General features: G+C 39.2%; 1 protein-coding gene across 2 annotated transcripts in view; it reads left to right on the top strand.

The window, feature by feature from the left end:
* The window catches only part of ADAMTS18 (ADAM metallopeptidase with thrombospondin type 1 motif 18), a 96,234-nt gene that overhangs the window by 40,316 nt on the left and 34,532 nt on the right, over positions 1-21,386 (top strand). For both annotated transcript variants that reach the window (XM_084644444.1, XM_084644443.1), the window contains 9 exons: positions 393-552; positions 1,566-1,671; positions 6,447-6,584; positions 7,903-8,056; positions 9,146-9,241; positions 10,175-10,323; positions 16,986-17,158; positions 20,264-20,394; positions 20,526-20,649. In XM_084644444.1, the coding sequence (XP_084500570.1) occupies positions 393-552; positions 1,566-1,671; positions 6,447-6,584; positions 7,903-8,056; positions 9,146-9,241; positions 10,175-10,323; positions 16,986-17,158; positions 20,264-20,394; positions 20,526-20,649 (1,231 nt within the window). The remainder of the gene's footprint in view (positions 1-392; positions 553-1,565; positions 1,672-6,446; positions 6,585-7,902; positions 8,057-9,145; positions 9,242-10,174; positions 10,324-16,985; positions 17,159-20,263; positions 20,395-20,525; positions 20,650-21,386) is intronic.

Here is a 21,386-nt window from a genome sequence, read left to right as displayed (position 1 = left end):
AAAGTTTAAAAGAGTTTATGAATCGCCTCTTGCTATTGAAATACTGTTGGGGAATTTTCAAAGGCACAGTTACGTGTCCAACTCCTACTGAAAGTCAGTGGGAATTGGACACCTAAACTCCATCCGTGCCTTAGAAAATATCCCTGGGTCTGAGTTTCTTCAGGTTCATTTTATAATTATGATTGATTGATTGACTTGAAATAGTTATTTCAGGCAGGTGTGTCAAATATATAGTGACATAGGAAATGGAGAGGTGACATTTCTTCACATCTAGTCATATAACTAAAGTAATTCCCCTTCCTCCAACCCCGACCCCAGTTCTTCTTCCTTCAATCACCTTCCTCAGCTGCCGGTAGAAGCATCTTATTTCTGTGTCTATGAAATATCTGTAGGGTGGATTAATGATCAACCATCACGCGGACCAGTCATTAAATAGCTTTTGTCAGTGGCAATCTGCTCTGGTTGGAAAGAATGGAAAGCGTCACGACCATGCCATCTTGCTTACAGGATTTGATATCTGCTCTTGGAAAAATGAACCCTGTGACACTTTAGGTATGGTAAGAAAATATGCTCTGCAAAACTGATGAATGTCAACTGACAGCATCTCGATTAATAAAATAAAGAAATCCCAATTTTGTGGCTAATGAGAATGTTTGAAGATGTGGTAAAGGAACAGTCAAGGTGGAAAGTAACATGTTAATGAGAGGAAGGATGGTCCAGCCATTAGAGAACTAGCCTAGGACTTGGGAGAATCACGTTCAGTTCCCTGCCCTGCCACAGACTTCTTGTGTGACCTTATGTGTGTCTTTTTGCCTCACTGGGTCCAAGTTCCCCACTTCTGAAATGGGGAGAATTCCCATTTTACAGGTAGGAAACTTGGGCACAGAGAGGCTAAATGCACTTCCCTACGTCACGGAGGTGCTATGAGAATAAACCCATTAAAGACTGTGAGGTGCTTTGAGATCTACTGAAAAGCTCTATACAAGAGTGTTAGTTTTTTCTTTTAAAACTTTAAAAAACTTAAAAAAACCCATATTGCCAGTATTTTGGCCACTGCCAGAGAGACCTTCAAAAGACATATTTTAGGATCTCTACTGCAGTCAGGAAATTTTCTCCACCACTGATCTCATTTTGCATTTCAAAAATACATCTGGGCCACATGGACCTTCTTTGTTATCCCTGAGTGACCTTCAGAAAGGAGCTGTCCCCTTTTAAATGGCTTTGTCAGCTGACTTGACTGAGGTTGAGTCACCTGCACTAAAAATGAGCCTGTGTTAAAACTTGTGTAGGCCAGCATCTACAGAATGAATTCCTTCTGGATTGGGCCCAGTGTGTGCATATATCGATGTGTGTATAGGCACATGTGTGCACTTCTCTATACAACACTCCCTTTTTTGTTAAATGTAGCTCTGCCTACAATTCCTGGTGCTCCAAAATGAACTGAACTTTCCTCACACATCAAAATAAGCATGTACTCATGAAAACATGTAGTATCCATCACAATGAGATGTATGTATCTTACAGTACTTGAAATAACATCTCTTCTGCCTTTCCTCCTTCCCCAGGCTTTGCCCCTATTAGTGGCATGTGCAGTAAATACCGTAGCTGTACCATCAATGAAGATACAGGGCTTGGCTTGGCTTTTACTATTGCTCATGAATCCGGACACAAGTAAGCTATTTTTCTCGTGAGTCCTTCCCCCTATATATATATTATAGATATATAAGTTTATTTATATTATAGATAAATCTTTCCCTCCTGTATCTATATTATGGATAAACATATCAATGAACGGAAACTGAATGTCTGCTGCGATTATGAAAAAGCTGATACCCCACTGAAAAATTCTATAGATCATTTACAGAGAGGGGTCATGTGGTTAGAACAGGGGACCGTTAGAGCTCCTGGATTCTGTTCCCATTTTATATATGCATCTTGTTAGAATACAACCAATGTGTCATATTTTGTAATCACCATAAGTCTAAGTCATGATCATCCACTCAGCTGCCGTGAGTTGAGGAGACCCTACTGTGGCATATCTTGCCTGCGGAACACAAAAAGGGGGACCAATGCCACTTGCATGTCACTGTTCTTACCTCTGTGGGATTCTATGGAATCTCCTCTGCTGAGTAAGAATTAGGGCTCCCTGGGATGTGAGGGGAGTATCCTGGAGTGGTAAGTGGAGGAACTGATGCCCGTGATGCTGTTCTTCCTTCTTGTTGTGGCTATTCTAGTTGATAGCTGTGCCAAAGTGAATCTTGCCTGAAGTGCCTGAAGTAACTGTACAGCACAAGTATACTCCCCCAGGGAGGGAGATCTTGTCCCGGTGGAGGATTGACTGCTTAGGTCTTGCCGTAGAAGGAAGGGACACAGCAGATAGCAGTGTGGAGGAACAGCCCCTTTGTGCGTGATTGAATGATCTCTGTCTCAGCAGATCCTGGGATTCATAGGGTTTAGTAGCCATTTCCCTACCATCCTCCTTTGCCTCTTACTCCTCCCCATTTAGGGTAAGATTTGGTGGAAGGTAGTCTTTCTAGAGGTTCTCAGGCCACTTGTCACCTTCTTGCAGGTATTTCCACTGGACTTTTATTTCTATAGTAGGAATTCGTCCCATATTTTCTAACATCTGCTGATCTTCTGCCACTAACATTAGGTGCCTGCCATTGATCTTCTATTCTCTTAGATGTTGACATAGAGTATCTATTCAGAACTTTTCCTTTGTCAATGACAGCGGTACTGGATTCTGCTGTTCAGTTGTTACATGAATCCCTCTGATTCTGCATGACTGAACTGGGGCTATTCAGTTTTCATTGTATAAATATACTTTCCAGCATACACTATGACCTAATGTCTACATGAGCGTCCCTTTCACAGGTTTCTGTACATCTGAAGGGAAATAAGGAATTAAGGAATAATCCATCTCTTAATGAAGTCAGTGGGAGTTTTGCCAGTGATTTCAATGGGACCAAATAAGTAAAATATATAGGGCCTGATTCTCCTCACTTACATCAGCATAACTCTACTGATTTCAGTAGAGTTACTCCTTATATGGCATGCTGTTCTAGAATTATTCTTCTCGTATCTTAATTCTCTTTCCTTCTTGTTTGTTTTCTTCATTCTCTTTTAAATAATATATTTGTAGCTGTTAAGTTTTGCTTGTCATCTCTCCTGCTTTTCTAATCTTTATATTCTTTGGCTTCTCTTTGATTACTTCTGTATTTCTGCATCCTGACAGGAAGGATGTCTTTCCAAACTAAATAAATATAGCATCCTGGAAAGATTGCCATCTTTACTCTGCAATAACAGGTAGAAAATTTCCCTGCTATCATTCATCCAAGCTTGTGTTCCTGAAAGAGCTTTGTATGGGAAAAGCAGAATTTGGTAGCAATGGTGCCTGGAAGCAGACTATCCTTAGAAATATTGCCTGATGATCTTATTGACAATCAAGTAGCAATACTAGGTGGGAAAGTGCATTTGAAACAAATACAAGATTTCATCATATAAATGCAATGGACTTTAATATTAGCAATATTAAATTAAATATTAATAATACTTCCTTCTGAAAATCAAAGTTACTACTAATGTAATCTCAGTTTAATTAACAGCTCCAGGTACACGCTAAAGATTTGCATTTGTGAAATGGTGATTCACAGGTATGAAAAAAATCTATCAATGAACAAGTGTACCTGGTTTAGTTTTACTAATGGGGCTCATGGGCATGCATTGCTTAAAAGTTGCAAAGCTGTGCATTATAGAAACGAGTGGCCTATATCACTGTGTGAAATGGGGCTGAATGAGATTATGTAAGAACAGAATGTGATCCTTTACATATGATTGACCAATGCAATGGAATTTCCCTACCCTGTACAGGGAGAGTACTCCTGTAGCGGGATTTATCAACTTTAGGGCAGGTTTGTACTGCTAGAGAAGTGCAAAGCACAAATATAGCTGAGGATCTGGCCCTGTAATCCGCAGTTTAGAATGGTTTTAAGCAAGAATCTTCATTTATTTTAACATATTATTTAACATTTTAACATTTATATGAAAATTTCCATTATTCAAGACTACTGAGAGCAAAAAAGAAAACAATACCCCATGGGAACGTCTGTAAGTTCAGGTCATTTCAAAGTATTGCTCACATGACAGAGCAGTACTCATTCATAGGAGTCGGCACAGTCCCTTGTGCATTCAGTGTCTTTTCAAGTCACACAGTATCTGACCCCTCCTCCCCCGATCTTGGTCCCATTGACATTAGGGGAAAGTACTGATCCAGATAGAAGTCTGAACTTTGTTTTTGCTCCTCTCTCTACAGTGAACCTCCAGACTTGGGGAAATTTCAGACCTCTGTCCAAAACCTTCTGCTTTTCTAATCCCTAATGATCCTGACTATAAATACAGGATTCATTAAAGCACACAGTGTGTATCTGATAAACTGGTGTGATTGTTCTGAAGTTGCTGAGGTTTATTGTGAAAATACTAAACTAAGGATTTCTTACTATGTGTATTATATACTCGGTAGATCACACTGAGATCCTTGAGAATGGCTATTATTGTTAAACATTTTTATGGTCTTCTTTAAATAGTTTATGTTTTTACCTGAGCGTTTAATAGCTCTTTGGGGAGTCGATGATCTATTGTGTCATTGAGCATTAAATCCGTGGATTCTTTGGCTGCAAAGCAAGTGAACTAAATTTTTATTCCACTAACTATTAATAAAATATTTGCTCAACTGGGATTTTTTGTCCATTTGCTAAGTGAACAATTTTCTCAGCAGGGCCAGATGCTCAGCTGGTGGAAGCGGTCTGGTGACTTTGATGGGCCTACACTGATTTACAGCAGCTGAGCATCTAGTCTTCCCTCCCTCCCCCGCACACACCCATTACATGCTCAAAACTGCCAATGCACGAACTGAAGTAGGAGACCGTGAAATTTCTTTTCAAAACACACTGAAATTCTCAGATGTACCATATATAAAATAAATATAAAGTAGAGAATTAGAAAGATGTGAAACTATTAACTTTTGTGTAGCCATAAATTCCACATTTAGCATTTTAATGGACGTTTTATTATTGCTTATTATTATTTATATTATGGTAGTACCTACCATATTCAAATCAGGGTACTATTGCCTAGACATCTGGCAAAACATCTAGTAAGAGACATTCCCTCCTCCAAAGAGGTACAGTCTAAACAGACAAGATGTACTATTGGAGGAATGGGAAAGCAGGATAATGAAAGGAGAAGTGAATCTCCCAAGGTCCCAGATTGGGTCAGTGGCAGAGGCACTCTAAGCTTGGGCTCTGACTCAGGTTTGAGCATAAGTCTCCCTTCCATCCACACACAGATCAGTCTGACTCAGGTTAGCAAGCACTCAGGGCCTGGGTCCTAGGACCCTGCTGGGGGCGTGAGTCAGAGCCCAAGTTCTGCTGTGACTCCGGTCCAAGCCCTGTCGTTTTGCAGCATGGATGAATTAGCACAGCCGTGAGACCTGAATCCAGCAATTGTAAGCCCAAGTTTACCATGCAGTGTGCACGTACAAGCAAGTTCCCAGACCCAAGTTTACAATGTAGTGTAGATGTACCTAAATAGAACAGGTCTTCTGACCCCCAGTCCAGTGCTCTATCCACTAGTCACACTGCCTCTGTTGCATTTTGGTTCATATTTGACGGTAGTTGAATATGTTTGGTTACCCCCTCAAATTAGTGTGGCAGGATGAAGGTTCTCTATAAATAGACTGTGAAGATTCAGTGTCTCGTAAGCTGAAAAGAGACATACGGGGTGAAATTCTGGCCCCAGTTAGTGGGAGTTTTGCTATTGAATTCAGTGGGGCCAGTACTGCACCCAGGGATTTGTGTTGCAGATTTAACATGTCCACTTGTGAATAAGAGTTCAGTTCACCACTAGCATAACTCAGTCCACAGTAGATGTGTTAGCAATTGCAGTAGGTACTGTGGTGTGAGGAAAAAAATAATCTCCCCTGAGCAGAGGAATGAGCCCAGCACCTTATTCTGCATGGGCCACCAAACAGCTGACAATTGTTTCATTAGCAAACTGATGTGCAGGAAAGAGAACTTTATTAAGCAGGCTGAGATGCTGGTGTTACATGCTGATGTTCTGGTGTTTGTGTACTGGCAGCCTGGGGGTTTGATTTATGTTCCTGAACCCCTGATGCCTCACCAAACTAGATTTCCCCTGAAACTCAACCTTCTTTGTCCGGTTCCATGTACTGTACTGCAAAAATAAATTTCAATCTCTATCAACCTGGGCTTGACTAGTGACCATTGTTGTGTTCATTTATTTCTGGCTTGTACATTTTTTCATCCCTTTGTGGACTTTGTTGATAGAATTATTGCATAAAATAACAGCGTCTCTTTCTCCTTAAAAGCTGTCTCTTGTTTCTGGCATTTTGTTTCTGGTGCCCCTCTCATTTGTGGTTCTCTTTCTAGCTTTGGCATGATTCACGATGGAGAAGGAAATCCCTGTAGAAAAGCCGAAGGTAACATTATGTCTCCCACGCTTACAGGAAACAATGGGGTGTTTTCCTGGTCTGTATGCAGCAGGCAGTATCTCAATAAATTCCTCAGGTAGGTCAGATATAAGTCAGGATCTTCTATAGGAGGGTGGCAACTCTTACAATTGGCTTTCTGGTGCAAATACTCATGATTAGAAATTAAAATTTAACTTTGGTATGGATTTCATCTCTGTGAAAAAGGCCAATACAAAACCAGTGTACCAGATGAGCCCACAAACTTTGGTTTGTATGGGACATAAGTGGTACTATAGGCCTTTGTGCTGGCTGTCTGTGAATATGCTGCAATATTCACTTGCATTTCATTCTTTCCCCAAACATTATTGTCAAACAGGTTTATTAGAATATTAGTGAAAAGTGAATATAAGAAGGGTGTTGACTGTGGAAATGAATGAATATTTGTGGATTTTTTCCTGACCTAGTCATAGCTGATTGCCATGCTTTCAATAAGCGTATTTTACAGAGCTGCTGAAAAAAAATGGTATCCCATTATTTCCCTTATGGTACAAACCTGTATGCTGATAAAGGAGCAGCCTTTAGTTCTAGCATTTAGAATCACCAGAATTGCAATCTCTGCAATATAAGTTCTTGCTTTTATTACATGAACCCCACAATGGCATAATATGCATACATTGCCATTGAATATAGGAGCGGACACTTAGATACCAAACTGGTTTACCAGATCAGGGGAAAGGAAAGATGATAGAGTTTGGGGTGATTTTCTCAGCCACAATAAGTAATATTGCTATAGGAAACTTATTAATCCACTTTGGGGTATTCAAGCATTTAGTATGGTCCAACAGACGCATAGTTGGACGACAAACTGTAGGTAGATTGAACTTCCATACTCACGGAACCAAAAGCACTAAGGAGGAAGAATGATGGATAATAATATGTAATTTTGGTGTTAACGTGTGCCCAACCAGCAAAAAAAACCAAAACAATGCTGATTGGTCTCTCAATTAAAACACTGTGGCCTTTTGTGTGGCCTTTCACATGAAGAATACGCAGAAATGAGACACTGCACATATGGGTTCCACTTCTGGAAAGCGTAGTCTAGGGAGATCTCCTTGCTCTTGGTTACACTCACATAAGGAAGGGAGAATAGGAAATTGACACCATTTATACCTAAAATTACCATAATCCTAGAGCCTGGAAATTCCTGCTTCCTAAAACTTTGCAGGTCAGGCTACCAAGGAGAAGTCAACATCTCTTGGCTCCTGCAGCAAATATTCTCATTCAGTGCATGCCTACAAAGCTAGAGAAAGGTACTGTATGCAATAGCATGTGTTTTTGCTGTTCTCTAGCAAATAAAAGTATTTTTCATAAAAAAGATCAACATCATGATTAATAAATATACATTCTCATTGTAGTACAGCTCAAGCTGCTTGCCTGATTGATGAACCTAAACAAACAGGACAATATAAATACCCTGATAAACTGCCAGGGCAGATCTATGATGCTGATACCCAGTGCAAATGGCAATTTGGAATGAAAGCAAAACTATGCAACCTCAGTTTTGTGAAGGTACCTCTTAATATTTTTTAACAAAGTTAGAACTGACATTAGAAAACTGTAATGTTCTATAAATGAGTGCAAGTAGTACAATGAGCAACAAGGTCTGGATTATTTTTGAACCTGAAATTGCTTGGCATGCTTGTCATATGCTCTGAAGGTTCGAGCCTGTTAGGGAGTTGCACAACCCCAGAGGGAGCTTCAGAAGGGACTGTGCCTCTGAGATGCAAAATCTTTCCAGGATCTACAAGAAGTGCAGGTTGAATGCACAAGCTTCACCATCCATTAGGATGCTACAGCATGCTCTTTTCTCCAGGGACCAGGGTGGTGTGGCTACAACTCAGGGGAAACTAAGTGCTGCAATTGTGTCACTTGTACAGAGGGTGCAAGGAAAGGAAGATTTTATATGCTCCTTCAGTCCTTATGCATTTGCAAAAAGGCCTGGCGCAATCTAGCTCCTCATGAGAAGATTATTTTGGAGTAATAAAAATGCAGCTTTCCATCCTTAGCTTTTTGATGTAGGATGTAGTCATATTAATCCAATATTTACGCAGGTGGCTGTTCCAGTCTCTTCGATTTCTTTAAGAAAGGTGTTCTGTTAAAATCACAATATGGCCATTCTGAAGATGTGTTGTCATTATTATTTATTTATTATTATTATTATGGCTCTGCTGCAACATTTGGGATTATTTTATGTTAACCAGCATTTTGCCAGGTGACAACAATTTTTTTCTACACAGTCTTTCCAAACATTTCATGTGTGTTTCAAGAAAATTGATTCCCTCCGCAGTTTTAGAAGGCCTGTAGAGTTGTTCATGTTGTGCCCTTGGAGTTTTAATAGCTATTTGGTTCTTTTATAGTCTCACCTTGAAAAGACAAGAAAATAATCAGAGAACCAAACTTGAAAATGTTCTAGAAATATGAAGTCAGTAGACCAGCAAGTAATCATTATGCTATACAATGTAGAACTAGTTCTTTGTTCAGAAATGGGTCTAATTCATAGGGCTTTTGTGATAGCAAAGGAATGCTTTGATGAAGTGTCACTCATGAAAACTTCTCGACATCAGCATACAATGGGGGAATTCTCTGATTTTTTTCTAGGATATATGCAAATCACTCTGGTGTCATAAAGTAGGTCATAGATGTGAGACAAAGTTCATGCCAGCCGCGGAAGGGACAGCTTGTGGCATAAGTATGGTAAGTAACTTAATTAGTGGAGCTACAGTATTCTAACTCGTATTAGAATACAGTGGACCAAGGGCCAACTGCAACTTTCATTTAAGATGCTGAAAAACATCCAATGCTTTTAATAGGAGTTAGATGAAGGCTGCAAATTCAGGCATGCCAGAAGCAGCATATATTTTACTGTAGCTGCTTATGCCGGGAATGCATTTGGCTCATAGTCTATAGATGTATTATCTTTATTGATCAGCCTATTGGAAGGAGTCTGAGTCTACGTTCATTTGCTTTACCATGATACTGTAATTGCAAGTATGAGAGATAATAATCGTTGCTATTAGTGCATGTGATTCAATAATTACTGATAGTTTATTTTACTGTAATTGGTAATTTGTATTAGATATTGTAATTTTCAAGAGCCTGATTTGTTTCCTTGCTATATTTGAGTATCTTTCTTCATTTCCCCCTTTCTCGTATTGCAATAACAGTAAATTAGTAGCTAGAGGGGAAAATGGCTTCTAATTTTTATATGCCCAACTCTGAATGTCTGGGGCTGTTTTAGGGTGCTATGCACCCACAGCAGCTGTTAACATCAGCTGGAGTTTTTGGTACTCATCACTTCTGAAAATCAGACATAGGGTGTCTGGAGTTGGCCATCCAAAATTGAAGCACGCCAAATTAAAGACCACTTTTGAAAATGTGGTCCTCAACGTAGGCAGAGTCTCAAAGCTAGACAAGTGCTAGAGTTTTTCTTTGTATGTCATCTTATTTATCTTGGTACTACTCAGGGCCCCAATCCTGCTAACACTTGAATTCAATGGGACTTCTAATTTATATAGAATTAAATGAATACTTAAGTGATGGCAGGATTGGCACCTGGGTCTTTTCTTCTCAGCAGCTTACTAGGTAGCACCAGCTGTGACGGAACATTTGTTGACATTCTTTTGACAGTGGTGTCGAAGAGGTCAATGTGTCAGATATGGCGATCATGGACCCAAGCCTGTTAACGGCCAATGGGCTGCGTGGTCCGAGTGGTCCAAGTGTTCTCGGACCTGTGGAGGTGGAGTCACCTATCAAGAGAGACACTGCAATAACCCAAAGTAAGACATTGCTGTGGAAAGGTATTATTTTTATAATAATTATTTCTGATATTATAACAAAAAAGGGGAAAGAGTAGATTTTGTTGCAAATTCACATGGGGTCTCCTTCTGAGACTCTCGGAGAGCTCCACAGTACACTGTGAGCAGTCAGTTACAAATCAGTAGGATGGAGAGCTGTGAAAGATGGAGATATTCCGATATCAGGAACTAAGGGCCTGTCCAAAGCCCACTGACATAAGTGAATAGACACCCATTGACATCAATAGATTTTTGATCAGGCATGACTGAGTTTTAAATAGAACTGGTTGAAACGTATCAAAATGTTTAGAATAAAAAAGGGACAAAATTTTGGAAAAAAACAACAACCATTTTTTGACCAGCTATAGTTTTAAAGTAGCTCTAATGTCTGTTTTAATATATACATTTTACTGTTATATAGTGTACATGCTCCCACACTGCCTTCCCAGCTTTCACTAATCTGTACCTTAATTGGCATTTCTGTCCAAAAGGCAAAGATTACATTGGCCTGTAGATTGCAAAAACCCTCTCATGGCTTAGAATTGCCAGTTCAGATGAGTGACAAAGGGCGATCAATCCAACATCTTTTTCAAGTATTCAATTCAGTTTAGCTTGCAGGAAAAAAAATGGTTCACTGGTTTATTCTGGACACATCTCTAGACAGGCATAGACACACATACTCTCCATCGCAGCCCATGAAATGATTATTTAAACCATGGCCAATAAAAAGACAAAGAATGACAGATTTTATATGAAACTGTAAAGTAGCATACACACCTCCTATATAATATGAAAGTAGCAATATTCACACTTCACATTTTATAGTATGGGAACATGTGGCTTAGTGATAACAGTCTCTGTTGCCCTTCAATTAATGGAACTAATCCTTAAAAAATCTGTGGCAGGGCACTTGCTTAACTTTTTCTGTTGTGTCTCCGTGTTATTGGATAGACACAGGATTCATGGTATATATGAATTCACAGCAGTCTCTAGACGTGCACAAATGGATTCTCAATGGAGAGTCACATAAACATTTGATTTTTTTTTTACATTGGTCCATTTGTATCACAATTTTAATGCAGGTAGATAGATGTTAGTTTTTATGCTGAAGTTTCCATGGGATCTATGTATATACCATCTATCTATCTACTTAGTGCTCTTTTCTCAAGTTCTTGTATGGCTATCTCGGCACAGCATAGAATATAGAAGGGGGACCTCTACTAATTGAAATGTTTCAACTAGCTTGAGTACTTTGACTTACATTTTAGCCAGTGTTATAAGTAAACCATTCCAACTGGAACCGTGTGTGACTGCAGTATATTGTATTTAAACCATAATTAAGAAATGTGTGTTATGGACTCTGGTATGAACATGTTATGTTCAGTGCCAGTACTTGATCTTGTCTCTGCCTACTCTAATTACATTAGGTTAGTGATACTTCACTTAGAGCCAAGAGGACTAACTGTAAAATCTCTATCAGAATTAGACTTATGAAACCCCAACACTATAAAAAACACTGTCTACAGAACATCCTGTTCCAGGATGAACAAATATACATATAGATGTATTTCACATCCCTGACCAATAGTGATTTTAAAATAAAGGTGAATTCATTGGAAAGAGTCTTTAGCTAGTTACACTGTGGAAACACAGTTAAAAACAATGACGACACATTCACTGTATTCTGTGCATGTGCACAGGCATGAAATCCTAATGATTCTGATGTAAATCTTCAAAATTCCCGAAATCCATTTCTGTTTCCCAAATCCAAACTGCGTGTGGAAAACTAAATTTGTTTCTCCCACTTAGATTTTTCAAAGGTTTTGGATGACACCAAGGCATTCAGCGAATTTAGCCTTAACTCTGTTGGTGAAATTCAGTCTTCAGCATCATGAGTATGCCCCACTGAAGCTTCATTTCAGCCCTCAAAATAGGTCTTCTAAATACATGGCCTGATTTTCAAAAGCATTGAGTCTCCAATGACTTCAGTAGGAACTACTGGATGTTCAGTGAGTTTAAAGATCAGATCACTTATTTGGAGCTTAAATATGAAATACATTTAGATTCCTGGTTTTGAAAATCTCGTCCTGTGTGCGCGCACACGTCTGTGTGTGAGTATGAGTCTCTTCCTGTAAATAATACCCAACCAATTCAATTTCCTTTTTGTTGATGCTTGTAAGACAGTCACTGTGGTCCTGCTCTACAGTCTGCTGAAACATAGTCTGAATGACTGTCTGAGGTAAGCATGAATTTACAGTACCAAACACCTACTGAGGTCAGCTATAGTATACTGAGAGCTATGCAGATTTGCTAAACTCATTACGCTTGTATAAATTGCCACAGCATAATTTCAGGGATCTGGTTTTCATACATCACAACATTTTACAATTAAGATAGTTTCCCAAGAAATAGATTACATAATTTAATAGTTCAGCTGGTAAAGAGCCTAAATAGTGCCCAAGAGATTTAAGTTAATACCTAAATCATATTGGTGGGATTGTGTCCTTTCCTACCTGCTTCATAATTGTGCACTGGTTGCTAAAAATATTAGAATACAGTTTTAGGCATGTGCGTAATAAAAAGACTAAAATAAGAATTATTTATTAACTAAAACAACTTTTTATTCTTTTGTATTCAATTATTTTAAGAATGATCACAAGCACTGAAAATTTAAAGTAATAATGCAGTTTGAAACAGTAACTAATCAAATTTTATAAGGACCATGAAAGAATTTTGTAGACCATTGACTTCATATAGGAAAAAATGATACTTTAGCATTGTAATACTATTAATAGCATTTAGGCCAATGCTGAAGTGTGCACATCTAGATGTAAACTATTCCAAAATTTGAAGGACTTGGGAGCCAGCACTTCATGGTCTAGTCACCGTTATTAATTGTCCTGCATTGAACAGCATCTCTGTAAAGAGCAGTGTACACATCATTGCAGTGTATTGTTTGTATTCCATCTTTCAGCTTCAAGTGAGTAGTCATCCCAGATCTTTTAATTATTGTCACATCTGCTCCAACAAGGTATTGACTACATGTCTATTTGTTTTTGTTTTTTGCAGAAGATGTGACTTCATAATCAATCATTTAGCTACTACTATAATGATGGAATGTGCATATGGTAACACATATATATACACCGCTAGGGCTGCTTAAAATAGTTTTGGAGTGGAGGCATTGGCTTTGCTATGGGTATTGCAGATGGGCAAATTCATTTAAGCCACACTAATAGTATTTTAATACCTTAGGTCTTTTATTAATTGTGTTATTTATTAGTACATTTATTGGAGTCTTTGTGCTTGGACTCTTTGAGATGGTTTATAAATTAGTCTTTGGAGTCTATTCTCTGCAGCCCCAACTTCAAAACTGCTTGCGTGTTTTGGTATCCCCTTTGTTCTTCCATTGTCTGAATCCAGAAAACACCTAGACACGCGAGTAACTTTACTCCTATGTGTAAAGTTATGAATGTGTTTGTGTGGATCAGGGCCTTCAATTGTAAGCACTTTGGACAGAGACTGTGCACTCCTATTTGTATTGTGAGGTGTGTAGCAAACTATTTGGTTCTGCTAAATAAATAAAAACAACAACAATAATATGAATTGATTAGTACATTGAGATTTACATGTAAATCTCTGTGCTTAGCCTCTCTGCGTCCCGAACATCCATAGGACAACACAGCCAGCCTTCTTTTTGTAAAGATTACCCCTTCCACATAGTAACAGCGCAGGGTTAGATTGTGGTTAGCCCTTACTTAGCACTCCAGTCCTCTTGGACAGCCCATGTAAGGGCTTCCCACAGGTGAGGGGGTCTTCTAATTAGTTTTTCCCCTCTGGGAGTGACTCGTTGATAAGGGGCAGAGACAGGTGAGGAGAAAGCAGAACCCTACCCATACCCTGCCTCCCGCTTACTCACTGACTAGCAGTTTGGCAGAGAGTGGAGTATACTGCACCATTTAAAGTTCTGTAGCACAAATGGAAAACTAGAATGCTTCTCTCAGTGCTCCTCTAGGTTGGTGGAACTTTTTACCATCCTCAAATGCAGGGCTGGGGCTAAAAGCCACAATTTAACCCTAAATGACTCTGTTATTTTGCTTGTTTGGTGGCTTGTACTTGGGCAGGGACTTGCTTCCTTTCCCCTGCTTACATATAGAGAGGCTTGTTCCCTAGGCCAGAGGAACTAAAAGAAATCATACATGCTGTAAAGGAAAGGTGTCTGAACAGAAATTAGTATGGGCCCAACAACTTTTCCTACTTTACTCAGGCAAAACTGAGTCAACATATATTCTCTCTGAACTGAAGAATAGTTTTGGCTGAACTGAACGGCTGCCAATCAGGATGGGAAGCGTGCCCTAATTCACTATAGGCCCAGTGTTAAGATGGCTAGTAACAATTCTAGTCCAGCCCTCGGGTGAGGTCAGTGCAAGATTGTTCCCTACAGCACATTTCCCTAGTGCTCTGCCCAGTTTTAAATGGGCTAACAGATGGATTTCCACCACTTCCTTTGAGAGACTCTTCTGTTGTCCAGTATTCACTAAAGACTTCTGAAAAAGCCAGCTATTGTATTGCCTTCAAAGCAGTAATGCTGATTCAAGACATGAAAACAGACTCCAGCTTGTTTTACAAATGTATGAGGATTAGAATATAGGAATAAGCAAATAGTATAAAAATATAATTGCAAAATGCACCTGGAATCTCTTATCCATATTTTACCTAGTTGTCCCCTCAGCATCACTCCACAATGGATTCAACAGGAAAGTGTGTTAACATAAGTTACAAGATATACTGGACATGGGGTACATTTATAATACAGTGTGTAGGGATTTAAACAAACTACTCCCATTATCCTAGTTAGGAACTGTACAAATACTGCACCAGGTACATTATTCTGAAAGTGTTTCCCTTGATGTATGTGTAACATAGCCAAGCCATTCACTAAAAGACCATAACATACATTCCAAGTGTATATTTTCCCTAACATTTTAAACCATCATTAGACAAATGTATGCAGGTGCAGAATTGGAACAATAGTTCTACTTACATCTTTTTCACTAGAAGCAAAGCTAAGTAGAATAATACAAAATACTTGACAATGGTTAGGCTGCTGGTTTGCTGAGAACATAGCCTATCATGCTGACCAATCCAGTCAGATTGTTTCCTTGTATTCCCCTGTCCATCTGTCTATATCCATCTATTTTCTCATGTATTATATTTAGACTGTAGGCTTTTTAGGGTAGGTTTCAGAGTAACAGCCGTGTTAGTCTGTATTCGCAAAAAGAAAAGGAGTACTTGTGGCACCTTAGAGACTAACCAATTTATTTGAGCATGAGCTTTCGTGAGCTACAGCTCACTTCATGCATCCGATGCATGCATTCACAGTATGCATCCGATGAAGTGAGCTGTAGCTCACGAAAGCTTATGCTCAAATAAATTGGTTAGTCTCTAAGGTGCCACAAGTACTCCTTTTCTTTTTAGGGTAGGGACTGTTTTTTTGTCCTGTGTTTGTACAGCACCTAGCACAATGGGGTTCTGGTCCATGCCTGGGGCTCCTAGGTACTATGAAAATACAAATAAATAATACTAACAACAACAATAGAATCACATAGTTTTGGGCACAGTGGTATATTGGAACTCTGCAAAATTGTACATTGAAACCATAACATCAGTAGATTTCTATGTAGATCTGCATGGAATAGAGAGGTGACTAAATACAGTAATCAACTGCTCAGCTCTCGCAGGCATTCTGAAAAAAGAGCAAGGCTAACATTTTTAATTTGTTTATATTATACACACCCAATAGCAGTTAAAAATCTAATGATATAATTAATATATGAATAATAGCAAACTAATGATATCTTTAACTTCGTACTAGTCCAAATTTAGGAAAGCATCACTATTCAGAAGGGTATTCAAGTGCACAATTAAAGTCCATTGAAGTCAGTGTGCCTTAAACATGTGTGTAAAGTTAAACATGTGCATAAATGCTTTCCTACATCAAAACAACTGTGCACAATCCCTTGTTCTCCTGTAAGAATTGAGCTGCTGGGTAACTATTTAAAGGCACATTTCTACATATCCTAGTATTAACAATATCAGAATGCAATTGTTCATTCAATGTATGTTTGATTCGTTTTACGTTATCTGTTACATTTTCCTTTATTAAGCATTATTATGGTAAATAATTATTGTTGCATACATGAGAATTCCTGGATCACGGTAGACTGAAAACTGGCATATAGCAAGTCAGTACATTGATACTATTTACTTCCACAGGTCAATAATTCTGAGATCTGTAATTGTGTTGACCAATCAGATCATACATGCAAATAAAAATATCCTGACTGGCAAGACTTTAATTCAATGAAAACATTATTCACTTCTAGATGGGCACATGGTTAAATGGATATATAATGATCCAAGCAGATAGCGTTTGTTGACTACTTTGCTTGGTTTTGGTGATGATTAAAATTCATTGTCTCTTGAGAGAAATAAGAACCTTTTGGGTCAATAAGTCATGATATTTAGCTCAACAGAAGTCAATAGAATGATGCTTCTTAATGAACTGTCATTGAATGTATTTAACAGGTGTCAATCATATCCACTTTTGGTTTTGCAAAATATTTTTTTTTCTTTCTTTGCAGGCCACAGTACGGTGGCAAGTTCTGTCAGGGCTCCGGTCGTATTTATCAGCTTTGCAATATTCAGCCATGTCCACCCAGTAGTCTGGATTTCCGTGCCCAGCAGTGTGCGGAATTTAACAGCAAGCCTTTCCGTGGGTGGTACTACAGTTGGAAGCCCTATACTAAAGTTGAAGGTAATTTGGCCATGGTTCTGATTGACAAAATGATTTGCATGAGGCAGGCTACCTCGTTATAATTCATTGATATACTCTGGGCCAGATGCAGCGCCTCAAATGTGTGGAAATCCAGAGAGACTTCTGTGGAGCTGCACATGCTTTCTAGCAAGGATGAATTTGGTCTTTGGTGTAACGTCATGTGTAAGAGCCTGCAGAAAAGTTGGCTTTGATTGTGAATTTAGATCTCTATCCTCTGTTCCCTGACCATGCTCTCCCTCACTTTTGTTTTATATTGCTTTTTTTTGTTGTTAAAACAAAACAAAAATAAAAAACAAAAGGAAACCCAAACAACAAACCACCTTTTCCCACGAATTTCTCTATATGGGAACCACCAACTCCTACAATAACATGCCAGAATCTTAATTCATTTGGAATGTTCTTAGATTTCTAAATGTAACAGTAAATCAACCCTTTCGAGTTTCCTACTGTTATATTCTCCTGAGAATTGTTGCTGGGGCTTTATAAGACTCATGACTCAGTAAATATTCCTTGTCTGTTGCTCAAGTTTAAGTTTATTTTTCCTGCATACGCCTCAATTTTGTAAACATCCAGTATCATTATTAGGATTTTATTGGATAGTTAATAGCTACAAATACTTCCCTGTAGTTTCAAAGCACAGTGAATATTTGTGATTGCTATTTCTTAAATGAAAGTGGTGGGTATAGGTCATATTGTGGCTGCTTTGTCTACAATTCACAGAAGTTGCCTTCAAATACCTTGAGAGGGCATACTTTTATATACATATATATTTTTAAATATGCTTTTATTTGTGGTCTGCTTAAATATTCTTTGAGGATAGTCAACATTAGCTGGGAATACAGTGATTTAAGCCATCTTTATTTATATAGACATATTATAAGTAGTTTGATTACTGTTTAGAAGCCTGCATTCTGATATAACCATTGTGGCTGGGAGGAATGTGTAAAACTAAAGAGGAGTGATCTAGTTGGAGTGGGTTTCAGAACTAGGTGGCAATGTCTATTGCATTAAATCCTTCATATGATGTATCTTGTTTAATATTTACGATCATTGTGACACATTTATTTTAAACAGATGGGACAAGATTTTCAAAAATAGGAGCCTACTTTTAGGCATTAACAGAAAAAAATTCAAAAGCACCAGAGGGATTTAGGAGCACAAGTACTGTTGAAAGTAAATAGGACTTACACACCTAAAGCCCTATTTGTGCTTTTCAAAATCTCCCCTGAAGTCTGTATTTAGACTTAAGGAGGTGGGCTGATTTTCAAAACTGCTGAACAGCTTTTACTTTCTATGGAAACTTCTGGGTCCTGAAAATTAGAATACCTGGGGTATATCTGCACTGCAAAAAACCACCGACCTCAGTAAGTCTCAGAGCCTGGGTCTACAGATTCGGGGTCACATTACAGCGCTAAAAATAGCAGTGCAGGTGTTCCTGCCTGGGCTGGAGTTTGAGCTCTGAGACACAGCCCCACCACACACCTCTGGGTTTCAGAGCCCAAGCTCTAGCCCAAGCAGGGATATCTAACACTCTATTTTTAACACCGTAGCATGAGCCCTGTGAGCTTGAGTCTGGAGACCAGGGATCTGAGACTCACTGACGCGGGTGTTTTTTTGCAGTGTATACATACCCTTAGTTAGAAGCCTAAATATAGATTTAGCTGTCTAAGTTTAGCCTCCTGTTTTTTGAAATCTTGACCATAGTGCTTAATATTGATAGCGAGTGACTCAATAATATTGTCCAGTCTATGAAAAGCAATCATTACAATACAATTATTTAATTTTCCAATATTTAACCAATCAATTCCCTTGTAGGCATAATGCGTGATCTGTGTATAAGAAGGACTTGATTGGCAGCTAACTGTGCGTAGGGATGACCCGAGATCAAATGGCACCCCAAGTGAGGAGTGTCTTTGGTGCCCCTCCCCCCATTTATTAAATTTTGGAATACCTTATTTTTTATTGCATTTGTAGCCCATTTCACAACTTTGATGCACAACTTTCATGCATGATTTATCCCTGTCAGAGCCTGGAAGATGATAGCTTTACCCATTGTTTTCCAAGGGTGTGCTGGGGTATCCTCATCATCCATTGTCTTCTTAGTGGTGACCATTCTCCTGGAATTCAAGCATTACATTCCATTAACCCTAATATGAGTTAGATCAATACAGTCACACAGGAAATTCTAATAACCCACCACAGTTATACAATAACTTTTCCTGACTGACCACGTCACATGCAGAGTTGATAAAATTAGTACATAGCAGTATTCTTAGATTATTACAGAGCAGCTCCACCTCTGTCACAGTAGTACTTTGTACCCCATTGTGTATCTAAGAACATAAGAACGGCCACACTGGGTCAGACCAATGGTCCATCTAGCCCAGGATTCTGTCTTCCAACAGTGGCCAATGCCAGGTGCTTCAGAGGGAATGAACAGAAGAAAAAGCAATCATTGAGTGATCCATCCCTGGGCATCCACTCCCAGCTTTTGGCAGACAGAGGCTAGGCATACCCAGAGCATGGGATTGCATCTCTGACCATCTTGGCTAATAGCCCTCCATGGCCCTATCCTCCAGGAACGTATCTAGTTCTTTTTTGAACCCTGTTATAAGTTTGCAATGAGTTCCACAGGTTGACTGTGCATTGTGTGAAGAACTACTTTCTTTTGTTTGTTTTAAACCTTCTGCCTGTTAATTTCATTGGGTGACCCCTGGTTCTTGTGTTATGTGACGGAGTACATAACACTTCCTTATTCTCTTTCTCTGCACCATTCATGATTCTGCCATATCCCCCCTTAGTCACCTCTTTTCCAAGCTGAAAAGTCCCAGTCTTTTTAATCTCTCCTTATATGGAGAAGCTGTTCCATACTCTTAATCATTTTTGTTCCTCTTCTCTGCACCTTTTCCAATTCTAATATAATCTTTTTTGAGATGGGGCGACCAGAACTGCATGCAGTATTCAAAGTCAGGGTGTACCATGGTTTTATATAGTGACATTATGATATTTAATGTCTTATTATCTATCCCTTTCCTAATGACTATCTATCCCTTTCCTAATCTACTTGTCTCTTCATGTTTTCAGAGGAAGATAGATGTAAATTGTACTGCACAGCTGAAGACTTTGACTTTTTCTTTGCAATGTCCAGCAAAGTGAAAGATGGAACCTTATGCTCCCAGAACAAACATGATGTTTGCATTGATGGAATTTGTGAAGTAAGATAAACTGAAGTTTCTTACAGTAACAATGTCATTTTTAAGTGAACAATTTACTCCATAATAGAAAATGCAGCTGTTACTGAAATTCCCTTGTGTCTGAGTCCTTCACTTCTGCCTTTTGCTTTCAGCAAGTAGGGTGTGACCGTGGACTTGGTTCAAAAGCTGCTTTGGATGCCTGTGGAGTTTGTAAAGGAGATAATTCAACGTGCAAGTTCTTTAAAGGCCAGTACTTGATCCAGCACAAAGCTAATGGTAAGGAAAGCTGTTCCACATGATCATCAGCTCATTGCTCTGCTGGATCTCCATGTAGTATATATGGCTCTTTGCTCATTAGGGCAATGGCTCAAGGTCCAGATGTAAACTGAAATTCACGGGGAGAGTGAGTAAGAGTTCATATCTCCATTGTTCCTAGACTACAAGAAAACCATAAGTCTTCCTTAGTTAAACTGCAATTATTTTATTGTTACTTAAGCCACTTTCCACGCTCACCTGTTTGTTTTTCTTTAATGACAAAAAAGAGTTTAAAGCAGTGGTGAGCAACCTGCGGCCTGTCAGAGTAATCTGCTGGCGGGCCGCGAGACAGTGTTTACATTGACTATCCGCAGGCATGGCCACCCGCAGCTCCCAGTGGCCACGGTTCACTGTTCCTGGCCAATGGAAGCTGCGGGAAGCAGCAGCCAGCATGTCCCTGCGGCCCGCGCCGCTTCCCGCAGCTCCCATTGGTAGGGAATGGGGACCTGAGGCCACTGGGAGCTGCGGGTGGCCGTGTCTGCAGACAATCAATGTTAACAAACTTTCTTGTGGCACACCAGTGGTTTACACTGACGGGCCACGTGTGGCCCATGGGCCACAGGTTGCCCACCACTGGTTTAAAGGGTGGAGGGTTCAAGGTCGCAGGTGAGTGAAAAATATCTGAACTATTTTGTCTTGAATGAGATTGTGGAAGATATAAAAAGTTGTTCACAGACTAATGACAAACATGCAGGTGC

The sequence above is a fragment of the Lepidochelys olivacea genome, assembly GCF_965140295.1.
Source record: "Lepidochelys olivacea isolate rLepOli2 genome assembly, chromosome: 12".
In the NCBI taxonomy this organism is placed as follows: domain Eukaryota; kingdom Metazoa; phylum Chordata; order Testudines; family Cheloniidae; genus Lepidochelys; species Lepidochelys olivacea.
The sequence above is the reverse complement of the archived record's forward strand: the minus strand, read 5'-3'. Positions and strand labels throughout refer to the sequence as shown.